Source organism: Mytilus trossulus, chromosome 11, assembly GCF_036588685.1.
Source record: "Mytilus trossulus isolate FHL-02 chromosome 11, PNRI_Mtr1.1.1.hap1, whole genome shotgun sequence".
Taxonomy (NCBI): Eukaryota; Metazoa; Mollusca; class Bivalvia; order Mytilida; family Mytilidae; genus Mytilus; species Mytilus trossulus.
The window spans coordinates 45,896,163-45,912,730 of record NC_086383.1 but is presented as its reverse complement, the minus strand read 5'-3'; the positions used below and the strand labels follow the sequence as shown (position 1 = coordinate 45,912,730).

Here is a 16,568-nt window from a genome sequence, read left to right as displayed (position 1 = left end):
TAATATATGGACATTAGAGGTAGGGATATGACTTACTAAATAATGTTAATATATGGACATTAGAGGTAGGGATATGACTTACTAAATAATGTTAATATATGGACATTAGAGGTAGGGATATGACTTACTAAATAATGTTAATATATGGACATTAGAGCTAGGGATATGACTTACTAAATAATGTTAATATATGGACATTAGAGCTAGGGATATGACTTACTAAACAATGTTAATATATGGACATTAGAGGTAGGGATATGACTTACTAAATAATGTTAATATATGGACATTAGAGGTAGGGATATGACTTACTAAATAATGTTAATATATGGACATTAGAGGTAGGGATATGACTTACTAAATAATGTTAATATATGGACATTAGAGGTAGGGATATGACTTACTAAATAATGTTAATATATGGACATTAGAGCTAGGGATATGACTTACTAAATAATGTTAATATATGGACATTAGAGGTAGGGATATGACTTACTAAACAATGTTAATATATGGACATTAGAGGTAGGGATATGACTTACTAAATAATGTTAATATATGGACATTAGAGGTAGGGATATGACTTACTAAATAATGTTAATATATGGACATTAGAGGTAGGGATATGACTTACTAAATAATGTTAATATATGGACATTAGAGGTAGGGATATGACTTACTAAATAATGTTAATATATGGACATTAGAGGTAGGGATATGACTTACTAAATAATGTTAATATATGGACATTAGAGCTAGGGATATGACTTACTAAATAATGTTAATATATGGACATTAGAGGTAGGGATATGACTTACTAAATAATGTTAATATATGGACATTAGAGGTAGGGACATTGTAAAATTTATAGCTGAAACCCTTCACTTCTATCAATAGTCTGTATTGAAATCAATATTACTGAACACAAACTTTGCTTCATTGAGCTATATTTTAGAGTTGCTAGAGTTCCACTTGAGAAAAGGAGTAGGTCCGGTAAGACCCCTTTTTGGCCCCAAAATATAACAGTTTTACAAAATTGTTAAAATGTGAACTTTTAGTTATTTATTGAACAGTTGAATGCTTCTGCTACATAAATATGGGCTGTTTTTGACAATAAAATGCACATATATCTAGTTGTAGCACCATTAAGTCACGGTAAATTACGGAAATCTTCAAAATTCTATCATTTTAGTTAAATTTTAGACTGTTTCCGTGTAAAACGAAAGTGGCCGCATTCGTGTTCATCCTTAATATTGAAATGTAAGTTGTATTTCATGATAATACATAACATATATAAAGGTTGTGGATGAACACGGATGCGGCCACTTTCATTTTTGACAAAAAACATCTGAAAAGTTGTTTTTGGAATATTTGAGAGATTTTTCATATTTGAGCTTGAATTGGATGGCTTTTAATGACACATAAACTAATTAAATCAAGTGAAATAGCCACTTAAGTGTTTACAAAGTGGTCAAAATCTTTCGTCAGATGAAACTGAAATTTGAGGCCAAAATGAGTCCTTACATTTTGCCTTACCGACCCTACTCCTTTAGTGTCAATTTCTTTTTTTTTGTTTGCTCGTCTTTTACACCAATTTCAGTGACCTTGAATTATATCAAGATAAAATTGAGAATGGAAATGGGGAATGTGTCAAAGAGACAACAACCCTCCCAAATAAAAAAACAACAGCAGAAGGTCACCAACAGGTCTTCAATGTAGCAAGAAATTCCCACACCTGGAGCAATATGGCATCATGTTTTCATTGATGGGGGAATCTTGAATACCCAAAGAGAACCACAATCTTCAACAAGAAAACTGATTGTCATTGTAAATCACTGTTGAGCACACCTGGTTACAAGCAGGATCCATACGCATAACCTTAGATTTAAAAAAAAATAATGTATGATACCATAACTGATTATTTTAAATTTTGACTAAAAAAAAGTTTCAAAGCCAAAATAATAAATACATATTCATGAATATATATACTTCTGCCTATTTTCACCAAAATCATAATATTACTACTTAAATGAGCTATTGCCATTAAGGTTCAGTTACAGATAAAAATTTTTACTACAAATTAAAGCATTACATCATTATGTTGACGCTGCAAAACATCAGTTTTGATTTTTTTAAATTAAATTTTATTTAACACATTTGCAAAATACATTAAATCAAAGTCTGTGACCATAATTATGATTGTCTTGTAATCATTTTTTTTTTGCCCCTGTCGTAGCGGAGGGGGAATGAAGTTTGACTCTTATTTCTCTGTAGTCTGGATGTACATCCCAAAGTTGGTTTCCATTCTCTAACTTTAGTTTGCCTCAATCAAATGTTATGAAACTTATACGCAATGCTTATAACCACAAAACACAGCTCAAATAGGGTAGCATCACTATAACTAGCATATTAATCTGTTGCAATAAAAATTCATAATTTCAAATAAAATTTGTAGATTTAGCTTACTAAGTCCTTATATTTGTATAAAATAACATTCGTTTATAGTGGAACATTGTTTTAACATTGAATTAGCTACAATTAAAATTTGCTTGCTAGTTCCTCTCTGTGATCACAAATAGATAACTCTGGCTCATTTCCCAATCAATCTATCATGAAGGGAAGTAACTTCATGCAATTTTCATTCATAGTCTATTTCAAAAATTATAAAAAGTTCTTTATATTGGTATGTAAAAATTTTAAACCTTTCAAATTTATGAAATTCGTACATCAATTGTTTTGATACATCAATAACAAAAACTGAAATATATTGATTCATTTTGTAATTATTCAAAATTATATCAGAAACCTAAACAGAATTGTAAAAAAATGAATCTGTTAAGGGGAGACAATTCTCGTATAACTTTTTCGAATTGGCACATAATACCACGGAATGTCACTCATCATACAAATGGCACATCCATATAATTTAAAATTAACTGCGCAATCGTGCTCCACCTTCAATGATGATTGTGAATTATAAATATAACCAAAAGTTGTTAATCCATAGATAGTGAAGACTAATGAAAGCTAACCCACGGTAAAAATATTTTTTTGCACTTTTTTTAAAACTTCCTCAGAAAAATTCTCGAGCCACTTGACTTTCATAGCTCAAAATTAACGTTTTTACAGAATATTTGAATAAAGTATTTACAGATTATTTGCTTCTCAAAGTGAAAGACGCAATATAAATTGTATGCTTGCACAATCTTACTGAAATATGGATTTAATTAAGTCCTAAACATTTTCACATTTCTTCGTATATTTTTATCGAAAACCGGTTTAAACAAATCACATTTACGTGTTGAGATCCGACTAAATACCTATTTCCCGATATGGTCAGGTAAAATTGCTACTATAACCCTTATAGAGTTATGCACCTTTACAAATGGAAAAATTGCTGAATTTTAAGTAACCGTTCTCCAACTTCAGTTTGCCTCAACCAAATGTTTTGAAACTTAAATACTTTGCTCATTACAACATAAAACAAATCGAGTTTGAAATTGGGTGATGTTTCTTTTAGCTATGTTTTAGTTATGCCCCTTTATAAAGATAAAAATTGCTGAATTTTTCCGTTTCTGTTCTTTTATATACTTTTGTCTGCCGCAACCAAATGTTATGAAACTCTTACACAATGCTTATTACCACAAAACTCAGATCAAGTACAAAGGAGTAAGGGGTGATTTTGGCCTCAAATTTCAGATTCATCTGACAAACGATTTTGGACACTTTTTAAACACATTTGTTTTTTTTAAACAAGTGTCTATTTCAGTTGATTCAATTTGTTCATGTAAAAGATTTCAACGATCTAGTTCTAAAAACGCCCTGATTCAAGCTTAAATGATATTAAAAATCTATCAAATATGCAAAAAAATGTCAAATTTCAGATGTTTTTTGTCAAAAATGAAAGTGGCTGCATCCGTGTTCATCCTCAACCTTTATGTATGTTAGGTATTATCATCAAATACAACTTACATTTACGGAAACTGTCTTACATTTAACTAAAATGCTCATTGTGTCAAAATTGTGAAAATTTCAGTAATTTAGCATGACTTAATGATGCTAGTACCCGATATATGTGCATTGTATTGTCAAAAACAGCCCATATTTATGTAGCAGAAGCATTCTACTTTCCAATAAAGAACTAAAAGTTTACATTTTATAATTTGGTAAAAACTGCTATAGTTGGGGCCAAAAAGGGATCTTACTGGACCTACTTCTTTGGGTCACTTTTACCTTTCTTCAGTTATGTCCCTTGATATCTTTATATGATATACATCTGAGTACCATGGACACATAACCATTTATCTAATAATCTATTCCAAAAAAAGATTAATTTTGATGATCAAAAGAAATTGTTGGTTGGGACTGACTGATTATACTGTAATCAGTAAAATGTGTTAATTATTCTAAATTTGTAATGAGTAATTATAAGTATGATTGTCAATAATTTAAAAGGTAGTAGTACAATTATTTATTAACAGCTTTTTGACATAGTTAAATTTAACGACACTTTTGAACAACTGGGCCCAGAAAACATGGCCTTGGCAATTCTAATCTTTTGAAATTAAGCTAATTGTATATCATTGTATATGATTCTCTGTTTCAGACATGTACTAGTATGAAAGTGAATATAGATAGTTGGAATATAAGAACAGCCTTATGGTTACGTCGCTGTGTCTATGATAGAGTACCTAAGAAGCATGGTGTATGGCTTGTATTTCTAGTTACTTCTTTGTGGCATGGATTTTATCCAGGATATTACATCACATTTTTGTCGGCAGCATTTGTTATAACAGCGGGTAGAATAGTAAGTTTTATAGATTTTAATAGTGAGAAAATATAATAACTGTTGAAAAAAAACTGGTTAGCAGGGATGGAAATCAGAAAATTGTTACCAATCAATATAAGCAAGTTAAACATTTCTCTAATATCTTCTGATTAATGGTTTCTGCGCTGAGGTATTACAGGATTTTTGAGTTCTCTATATTATTGCAAAATCTGTTGCAATTCTTTATAGTGAAAATTATGCATCCCTCTGAAAGTTTAATTTATTTTTCATTTCATTTTTAGCTCACCTGGCCCGAAGGGTCAAGTGAGCTTTTCTCATCACTTGTCGTCCGGCGTCCGTCGTCGTCCTGCGTTAACTTTTACAAAAATCTTCTGCTCTGAAACTACTGGGCCAAATTTAACCAAACTTGGCCACAATCATCATTGGGGTATCTAGTTTAAAAATTGTGTCCTGTGACCCCGCCAACTAACCAAGATGGCCGCCATGGCTATAAATAGAACATAGGGGTAAAATGCAGTTTTTGGCTTATAACTCAAAAACCAAAGCATTTAGGGCAAATCTGACATAGGGTTACATTGTTAATCAGGTTAAGATCTATCTGCCCTGAAATTTTCAGATGAATGGGACAACCTGTTTTGGGGTTGCGGCCCCTGAATTGTTAATTTTAAGGAAATTTTGCTGTTTTTTGTTATTATATTGAATATTATTATAGATATAGGTAAACTGTAAACAGCAATAATGTTCAGCAAGGTCAGATTTACAAATAAGTCAACATGACCAAAATGGTCAGTTGACCTCATTAGGAGTTATTGCCCTTTAAAGTCAATTTTTAAACATTTTTTAGTAAATTTTATATATCTTTTACTAAAATCTCCTTCTCTGAAACTGCTGTGCCAAATTGATCCAAACTTGGCCACAATCATCTTTGGGGTTTCTTGTTTAAAAAATGTGTCCAGTGACCTGGCCATCAAACCAAGATGGCCGCCACGGCTAAAAATAGAACATAGGGGTAAAATGCAGTTTTTGGCTTATAACTCAAAAACCAAATAATTTAGAAAAAATCTGACATGAAGTAAAATTGTTAATCAGGTCAAGATCTATCTGCCCTGAAATTTTCAGATGAATTGGACAACCTGTTTTTGGGTTGCAGCCCCTGAATTGGTAATTTTAAGGAAATTTTGCTGTTTTATATTGAATATTATTATAGATATAGGTAAACTGTAAACAGCAATAATGTTCAGCAAAGTAAGATCTACAAATAAGTCAACATGAACGAAATGGTCAATTGACCCCTGTAGGAGTTATTGACCTTTGTAGTCAATTTTCAATCTGCTTCCTTTGTTTAATATTCACATAGACCAAGGTGAGCGACACAGGCTCTTTAGAGCCTCTAGTTATTAGAACATTTCATATTTTCAGTCATTTGATGTAGATGTATGTCTTTATAAGCTTAGTAGTCCTTTAGTCATAAAGAATTGCCATAAATACTGTAAATTCAGCTATTTCTGAATTTATATCAATATTGCAAACATTGCAACTGGTGAGGTTTCACAGCATAAAAAAATTTGCATTATAAATTTGATAGTCATCATTTGTATGCAGAATTTCATGATATTCACAAAAATAAGTCTCACGTTTTTGAAAGTTGATTAACAAGTGCAATAATAGATACCTGCAAACATTCTGAATTTACAGTACCATATACAATTGTTGTTAAAGAAGTTCCTCTTAGCCTGGCTCTCTAGATCAACAGTTTTTAGCTTCTGAAATCTCAATGTTCAAAGTTATGCTAGAAAACATACATTTTATGCAACTAGTTCTGCACTAGCTTCTTTTTCTATTTTTTATTTTTTTTACAGATCAGAAGAAATATACGACCTAAATTTCAGACAGATGAGACGTTAAAACAGATTTATGAAGTGATAACATTTATAGGAACAAGATTTGCTAATGTTTATCTTTGTGCTCCACACTGTTTATTAGAGTTGATGCCAAATCTCAGATTATACTGGTAAGTAAAAAAGTTTATCTATGTGCTCCACACTGTTGATGCCAAATCTTAGATTATACTGGTAAGTAAAATGTTTATCTATGTGCTCCACACTGTTTATGCCAAATCTTAGATTATACTAGTACTGGTAAGTAAAATGTTTATCTATGTGCTCCACACGGTTTATGCCAAATCTTAGATTATACTGGTAAGTAAAATGTTTATCTATGTGCTCCACACTGTTTATTAGAGTTTATGCCAAATCTTAGGTTATACTGGTAAGTATATTAGGATTTTACCATAGCACTAGTATTGCTTTTCTTTATAATAAACAAGGAATGTGGTCTTAAACAATATAGGATTAAACACATTTTTAGCTCACCTGGCCTAAAAGGCCAAGTGAGCTTTTCTCATGACTTGGCGTCCGTTGTCTGTTGTTGTCGTCGTCCTTCGTTAACTAACTTTTACAAAAATCTTCTCCTATGAAACTACTAAGCAAAATTAAACCAAACTTGGCTACAATCATCATTGGTGTATCTAGTTTAAAAAATGTGTGGCGTGACCCGGCCAACCAACCAAGATGGCCGCCATGGCTAAAAATAGAGCATAGGGGTAAAATGCAGTTTTTGGCCTATAACTCAAAAACCAAAGCATTTACAACAAATCTGATATGGGGTAAAATTGCTAATCAGGGGTAAAATTGCTAATCATGTCAAGATCTATCTGCCCTGAAATTTTCAGATGAAACAGACAACCCGTTGTTGGGTTGCTGCCCCAGAATTGGTAATTTTAAGGAAATTTTGCTGTTTTTGGTTATTATCTTTAATATTATTATAGATAGAGATAAACTGTAAACATCAATAATGTTCAGCAAAGTAAGATTTACAAATAAGTCAACATGACAAAAATGGTCAGTTGACCCCTTTAGGAGTTATTGCCCTTTATAGTCAATTTTTAACCATTTTTCGTAAATCTTTGTTATCTTTTACATAAATCTTCTCCTCTGAAACTACGGGGCCAAATTAAACCAAACTTGGCTACAATCATCATCGGGGTATCTTGTTTAACAAATGTGTGGCGTGACCCGGCCAACCAACAAAGATGGCCGCCATGGCAAAAAATAGAACATAGGGGTAAAATACAGTTTTTGGCTTAAAACTCAAAAACTAAAGCATTTAGGGCAAATCTGACATTGGGTTAACTTGTTTATCTTGTCAAGATCTCTCTGCCCTGAAATTTTCAGATGAAACCGACAACTTGTTGTTGGGTTGCTGCCCCTGAATTGGTAATTTTAAGGAAATTTTGCTGTTTTTGGTTATTATCTTGAATATTTTTATAGAGATAAACTGTAATCAGCAATAATGTTCAGCAAAGTAAGATTTACAAATTAGTCAACATGACCAAAATGGTCAACTGACCCCCTAAGGAGTTATTGTCCTTTATAGTCAATTTTTAACAATTTTCATTAAAATTTGTAAATATTTACTTACATTTTCTACTGAAACTACTGGACCAAGTTCAGTATAGATAGAAATAGTTGTAAGCAGCAAGAATGTTCAGTAAAGTAAGATGTACAAACACATCACCATCACCAAAACACAATTTTGTCTTGAATCCATCTGCCTCCTTTGTTTAATATTCACATAGACCAAGGTGAGCGACAGGCTCTTTAGAGCATCTAGTTTCTAGAGGTTATTGATGTGTAAACCGGGGCGATTAACTCACAAACTGAATAAAAGTCTGAATGACTTTTATGTTGAGTTTGTGAGTAAGAGCCCTGGTTTACACATCAATAACCTCTAGAAAAAATGTGTTTAATCCTTATAATTCTTCAGCGTAACATTTGTGATATTTAAAAAACAATTTTTTGTTGATGGCTACTATATATATTTACCATCAAGAGCACAATGGCAAGTACTAACTAAGGATTATGCCGCCATCTTGACTTTCTAAAAACCATAAATGTTCGATAAATACAACGGAATCTTGAATGAAATAGCACCTACCTCAAAAACTTCATTTTAGTTCAATATTATCCAAATTTGAAGCATACAGGTACACGTAACGAAATTATCTTTCCCTTGAAAATTTCTGTTCGTATGACGTTGTGTTTTGCCATGACGTAATTCGCCAAATCCTTCATGAAATTACGCGGAATTTTATTTAATTTAATTTTTATACATTTTCAAAGCTTTAGTGCATTAAATTTATTTCTTTTTAGCTCACCTGGTCTAAAAGGCCAAGTGAGCTTTTCTCATCACTTGGCGTCTGGCGTCCTGTGTCCGTCGTCCTTAACTTTTACAAAAATCATCTCCTCTGAAACTACTGGGCCAAATTAAACCAAACTTGGCTACAATCATCATTGATGTATCTAGTTTAAAAAATGTGTTTTTTGACCCGACCAACCAACCAAGATGGCCGCAATGGCTAAAAATAGAACATAGGGGTAAAATGCAGTTTAAGGCCAGAACTCAAAAACCAAAGCATTTAGAGCAAATCTGACATGAGGTAAAATTGTTTATCCGTTCAAATCTATCTGCCCTGAAATTTTCAGATGAATCAGACAACCCATTGTTGGGTTGCTGCCCCTAAATCGGTAATTTTAAGGAAATTTTACTGTTTTTAGCTCACCTGGCCCGAAGGGAGCTTTTCCCATCACTTTGCGTCCGGCGTCCGTCGTCGTCTGTCGTCCGTCGTCTGTCGTCCGTCGTCTGTCGTCCGTCGTCTGTCGTCCGTCGTCCGTCGTCGTTGTTAACTTTTACAAAAATCTTCTCCTCTGAAACTACTGGGCCAAATTGAACCAAACTTGGCCACAATCATCATTGGGGTATCTAGTTTAAAAAATGTGTGGCGTGACCCGGTCAACCAACCAAGATGGCCGCCACGGCTAAAAATAGAACATAGGGGTAAAATGCAGTTTTTGGCTTATAACTCAAAAACCAAAGCATTAAGAGGAAATCTGACATGGGGTAAAATTGTTGATCAGGTCAAGATCTATCTGCCCTGAAATTTTCAGATAAATCAGTCAACCCGTTGTTGGGTTGCTGCCCCTGAATTGGTAATTTTGTGGAAATTTTGCTGTTTTTGGTTATTATCTTGAATATTATTATAGATAGAGATAAACTGTAAACAGCAATAATGTTAAGCAAAGTAGGATTTACAAATAAGTCAACATGACCGAAATGGTCAGTTGACCCCTTTAGGAGTTATTGCCCTTTATAGTCAATTTTTAACCATTTTTCGTAAATCTTAGTTATCATTTACATAAATCTTCTCCTCTGAAACTACTAAGCCAAATTGAACCAAACTTGGCCACAATCATCATTGGGGTATCTAGTTTAAAAAATGTGTGGCGTGACCCGGTCAACCAACAAAGATGGCCGCCACGGCTAAAAATAGAACATAGGGGTAAAATGCAGTTTTTGGCTTATAACTCAAAAACCAAAGCATTTAGATGAAATCTGACAAGGGGTAAAAATGTTTATCAGTTCAAGATCTATCTGCCCTGAAATTTTCAGATGAATCAATCAACCCGTTGTTGGGTTGCTGCCCCTGAATTGATAATTTTGTGGAAATTTTGCTGTTTTTGGTTATTATCTTGAATATTATTATAGATAGAGATAAACTGTAAACAGCAATAATGTTAAGCAAAGTAGGATTTACAAATAAGTCAACATGACCAAAATGGTCAGTTGACCCCTTTAGGAGTTATTGCCCTTTATAGTAAATTTTTAACCATTTTTCGTAAATCTTAGTTATCTTTTACAAAAATCTTCTCCTCTGAAACTACTAGGCCAAATTAATCCAAACTTGACAACAATCATCTTTGAGGTATCTTGTTTTAAAAATGTGTCCGGTGACTCGACCATCAAATCAAGATGGCCGCCACAGCTAAAATAGAACATAGGGGTAAAAGGCAGTTTTTGGCTTATACCTCAAAAACCAAAGCATTTAGAGCAAATCTGACAGGTGGTAAAACTGTTTATCAGATCAAGATCTATCTGCCCTTTAATTTTCAGATAAATCTGACAACCAATTGTTGGGTTGCTGCCCCTGAATTGGTAATTTTAGGGAAATTTTGCTGTTTTTGGTTATTATCTTGAATATTATTATAGATACAGATAAACTGTAAACAGCAATTATGTTCAGCAAAGTAAGATTTACAAATAAGTCAACATGACCGAAATGGTCAATTGACCCCCTAAGGAGTTATTGTCCTTTATAGTCAATTTTTAACAATTTTCATAAAATTTGTAAATTTTTTATTAACATTTTCCACTGAAACTACTGGGCCAAGTTCATTATAGATAGAGATAAATGTAAGCAGCAAGACTGTTTAGTAAAGTAAGATTTACAAACACATCACCATCACCAAAACACAATTTTGTCATGAATCCATCTGCTTCCTTTGTTTGATATTCACATAGACCAAGGTGAGCGACACAGGCTCTTTGGAGCCTCTAGTTGGTTATTATCTTGAATATTATTATAGATGGAGATAAACTGTAAACAGCAATAATGTTCAGTAAAGTAAGATTTACAAATAAGTCAAACATGACAAAAATGGTCAGTTGACCCCTTTAGGAGTTATTGCCCTTTATAGTCAATTTTTAACCATTTTTCATAAATCTCCATGATCTTTTACAAAAATCTTCTCCTCTGAATTTACCGGGCCAAATTAATGCAAATTAGGCCACAATCATCGTTGATGTATCTAGTTTAAAAATTGTGTTTTTGACCCGGCCACCCAACCAAGATGGTTGCCACGGCTTAAAATAGAACATGGAAACTGTAAACAGCAATAATGTTCAGCAAAGTAAGATTTACAAATAAGTCAACAGGACCAAAATGGTCAGTTGACCCCTTTAGGAGTTATTGCCCTTTATAGTCAATTTTAAATTTTACCAAACATAGCCAGAATCATCATTAGGCTATCTAGTTTAAAAATTGTGTTTTGTTAACTGGCAAACCAACCAAGATGGCCGCTACAGCTAAAAATAGAACATAGGGGTAAAATGCAGTTTTTGGCTTATAACTCAAAAACCAAAGTAAGATTTACAAATAAGTCAACAGGACCAAAATGATCAGTTGACCCCTTTAGGAGTTATTGCCCTTTATAGTCAATTTTTAACCATTTTGCATAAATCTTAGTTAACTTTTACAAAAATCTTCTCCTCTGAAATTACTGGGCCAAAGTTTACCAAATATAGCCAGAATCATTATAAGGCTATCTAGTTTAAAAATGGTGTTTTGTGAACGGGCAAACCAACCAAGATGGCCTCTACAGCTAAAAATAGAACACAGGGGTAAAATGCAGATTTGGCTTATAACTCAAAAACCAAAGCATTTAGAGTGAATCTGACAAGGGGTAAAATTGTTTATCTGGTCAAGATCTATCTGCCCTGAAATTTTTAGATGAATCAGACAACTTGTTGTTAGGTTGCTGCCCCTAAATTGGTTGTTTTAAGGAAATTTTGCTGTTTTTGGTTATTATCTTGAATATTATTATAGATAGAGATAAACTGTAAACAGCAATAATGGACCGCAATTTAAGCCTAAAAAATAAGTCAACATGACCAAAATGGTCAATTGACCCCCTAAGAAGTTATTGTCCTTTAGGCCACGGTTTTTTAATTTGTTGGTTTACGGATTTTCTCCATGAAAAAGTCGGGTCGGTCGGTCGGGAAAAAAAAGAAAAAAAAAAGATCTTACGAGACATAAAACTGATATGCAAAATAAATATATATATTTCACCTTTCTAATAATATGTTTGTCATACTATTTTGTCATCATTCTTAAATTTTAGTTCGATGAAATACTATTGCTCAGCTGTAAAAAAAAAATCGCATGACATTGTCTAATAATTTCCCGTAAAAAAGGGGTGCACGGACATAGACGAAATTAAATCGTCATTTCACAGATAATAAAAAGAGATTCACGTCAGTAGCTCTTATTTAAAACTTGTTGGTGAATAATAATAAGAACGAAAACTGAAAGACAAAAATGTAAAAAGGTCGTAAGAAAATAAGTTTCAACCAGATGCTCCGCAGGGCGTAGCTTTATACGACCGCAGAGGTTGAACCCTGAACGGTTGGGGCAAGTATGGACACAACATTCAAGCTGGATTCCGCTCTAAATTTGGATTGTGATTAAATAGTTGACACAGCATAGTTTTCTGACACAGAATGAATGTATTCAAATGAACTTAAAATTTTTGTTTTCTCTTAGAGCAATTCACTATGCTGTTGAATATTAATCCTCTCAAAAAAATGTTTGAAGAAATTTTCTTTTTATTTATGAAATTTCAAATGAGAAAAATTTAACCCAATTTTTTATTCACATCCCCCTTTCCCTTATTCCAAAACTAATTTCAATTAAAATATTCTAATGGAGTTTGCAACAATTACTACTCATTTAAATACATGATGTAAAAAAACTGCTTGTTATCACTGAATGGTAAAGATTATTTAAATTTATCAGTTGGTAGTAAAAAGTGAATATACATTGTATATTGTATATAACAAAGATTTAAGTTGATTCTTGCAGATATTTCTTGCTTACTATACTGGACAAAGAAAGATAACTCTGAATTAAAAAAAAATTTGCTATTTCACAATATTGTGAAATTAGATATTTCTTGCCATTGCACAATACTGTGCAATTGAAAAGACTTGCTATTGCACAATACTTAATATAATAATTTTAGATCCTGATTTGGACCAGCTTGAAAACTGGGCCCATAATCAAAAATCTAAGTACATGTTTAGATTCAGCATATCAAAGAGGCCCAAGAATTTATTTTTTGTTAAAATCAAACTTAGTTTAATTTTGGACCCTTTGCACTTTAATTTAGACCAATTTTAAAACTGGACCAAAAATTAAGAATCTACATACACAGTTAAGAATCTACATACACAGTTAGATTTGGCATATCAAAGAACCCCAATTATTCAATTTTTGATGAAATCAAACAATGTTTAATTTTGGACCCCGATTTGGGCCAACTTGAAAACTGGGCCAATAATAAAAAATCTAAGTACATTTTTAGATTCAGCATATCAAAGAATCCCAAGGTTTCAATTTTTGTTAAAATCAAACTTTAATTTTGGACCCTTTGGACCTTAATGTAGACCAATTTGAAAAAGGGACCAAAAATTAAGAATCTACATACACAGTTAGAATCGGCATATTAAAGAACCCCAATTACTCAATTTTGATGAAATCAAACAAAGTTTAATTTTGGACCCTTTGGGCCCCTTTTTCTTTAACTGTTGGGACCAAAACTTCCAAAATCAATACCAACCTTCCTTTTATAGTCATAAACCTTGTGTTTAAATTTCATAGATTTCTATTCACTTATACTAACGCTATGGTGCGAAAACCAAGAAAAATGCTTATTTGGGTCCCTTTTTGGCCCCTAATTCCTAAACTGTTGGGACCGAAACTCCCAAAATCAATACCAACCTTCCTTTTGTGGTCATAAACATTGTGTTTAAATTTCATTGATTTCTATTTACTTTAACTAAAGTTATTGTGCGAAAACCAAGAATAATGCTTATTTGGGCCCTTTTTTGGCCCCTAATTCCTAAACTGTTGAAAATAAAACTCCCAAAATCAATCCCAACCTTTATTTTGTGGTTATAAACCTTGTGTCAAAATTTCATAGATTTCTATTAACTTAAACTAAAGTTATAGTGCGAAAACTAAGAAAATGCTTATTTGGGCCCTTTTTGGCCCCTAATTCCTAAAATGTTGGGACCAAAACTCCCAAAATCAATACCAGCCTTCCTTTTATGGTCATAAACCTTGTGTTAAAATTTCATAGATTTCTATTCACTTTTACTAAAGTTAGAGTGCGAAAACTAAAAGTATTCGGACGACGACGACGACGCAGACGACGACGCCAACGCGATAACAATATACGACGAAATTTTTTTCAAAATTTGCGGTCGTATAAAAACGTAATAGACTCGTCCACTGGAAAAAACAGAAATTATATCGGGTTAAATAATCGTTGTCATGCATTCCCGTTTTTTATCAAAATTGACGATATATTTTTATCATCTATGAAAACAAGAAAACTTCAAATGATTTTTAAAATTCAGTACTTTAACTCGATGTCTTGAACTTTCACCTGTCCACATTTGGACAAGTCTATTTCTATGAGAACAGACATCTTACGGACTGGTGACGAATGAAGGAAACGAACTTATTGTGTAACTGGTTTTAAACACAGGTTTGGTTCCGCAAAATTATTCGCAAACGACATTTCAAGGTCATTAATAATTGATTTGTCTATTTTTAGAAACGTAACCTGAAAGTTTCATTTTTCACAACAGAAAGTGTCATCACTTCTGTAAGTGATTAATGCATTTCATTTCATAAAAAAAGGATATTTTAATTATTATTTTTAGGGATAATGCATTTGATATGGTCGGCGGGAATAAAAAAGCATGAAAAGTCTATTTTATTTTTATTCTGGAAACCGGCAAAATCGGGTCGGCGGATCCGTTAACCAACAAATTAAAAAATACTGGCCTTATAATCAATTTTTAACAAATTTTTACTAACATTTTCCACTGAAACTACACAGACAAGTTCATTATAGAAAGAGATAATTGTAATTTTGCCTAGCATAGTGATGCCATTTTTTTTTTTAGGCAAAATTATCAAAAATGCTTTTATTTAGCTGAGGACAACCCATGTTTTTCAAATTATTTTTGTTTGCCCCCGTCTGAATCTGCAGCTGATCCTATCATTGATAAATATGAAAGGTTTCTTGATCTATAACCATGTTTAAAAATTATTTATTGTTATATATATATAAAAAAAAGTGGTTTAATTGTCAAAGAGACAACTCTCCACAAGAGACCAAATGACACAAGAAATTAACAGCTATGGGTCATCGTAGCTGTAAATCAAGAATTTAAATCAGAAGCTAATTTTATAAGGATAGTCATATACTAAATGTGGTTAAAATAATCTTAGGCCAGGATTTTTTAATTTGTTGGTTTACGGATCCGCCGACCCGATTTTGCCTATTTCCAAAATAAAAATAAAATCGAATTTTCAGGCTTTTTTTTATTCTTGCCGACCCTAACAAATGCATTATCTCTGAAAAATAATTGAAATATCCTTTTTTATAAAATGAAATGCATTAATCACTAACAGAAGTCATGACACTCTCTGTTGTGAAAATGAAACTTTCAGTTTACGTTTCTAAAAATAGACAAATCAATTATTAATGACCTTGAAATGTTGTTTGCGCAAATAATTTTGCGGAACGAAACCTGTGTTTAAAACCAATTAAACAATAAGTTCGTTTCCCTTATTTGTCTACAGTCCGTAAGATGCATGTTCTCATATAAATAGACTTGTCCAAATGTGGACAGGTGGTAGTTCAAGACATCAAGTTAAAAGACTGAATTTCAACAAATCATTTGATATTTTCTTGTTTTAAAGATAATAAAAAAATATCGTCCATTTGGATAAAAAACGGGAATGCATGACAACAGATTATTTAACCTGATATTCTCGTTTTTTCCAGTGGACGAGTCTATTACGTTTTTGACACGTGTGTTGAAACTTATTTTTCGTACGACGTTTTTACTTTTTTTTTCTTTATCAGTTTTCACCAAGCTTTGATTAAAAGTTAAGTCAAATAACTGACGTGAATCTGTTTTTCTTGTTTGTGAAATGACGATTTAATTTCGTCTTTGTCAGTGTACCCCCCCCCCCCCCCCCTTTTTTTACGGGAAATTATTAGACAATGTCATGCGATGTTTACAG

At 32.5% G+C, this 16,568-nt stretch overlaps 1 protein-coding gene across 1 annotated transcript in view; it reads left to right on the top strand.

Annotated features, from left to right (window-relative positions):
• Window positions 1-16,568, top strand: part of LOC134691192 (lysophospholipid acyltransferase 6-like) — a 38,484-nt gene that overhangs the window by 15,214 nt on the left and 6,702 nt on the right. Inside the window, exons 10-11 of the mRNA XM_063551518.1 lie at window positions 4,607-4,807; window positions 6,649-6,800. Coding sequence (XP_063407588.1) covers window positions 4,607-4,807; window positions 6,649-6,800 — 353 coding nt within the window. The remainder of the gene's footprint in view (window positions 1-4,606; window positions 4,808-6,648; window positions 6,801-16,568) is intronic.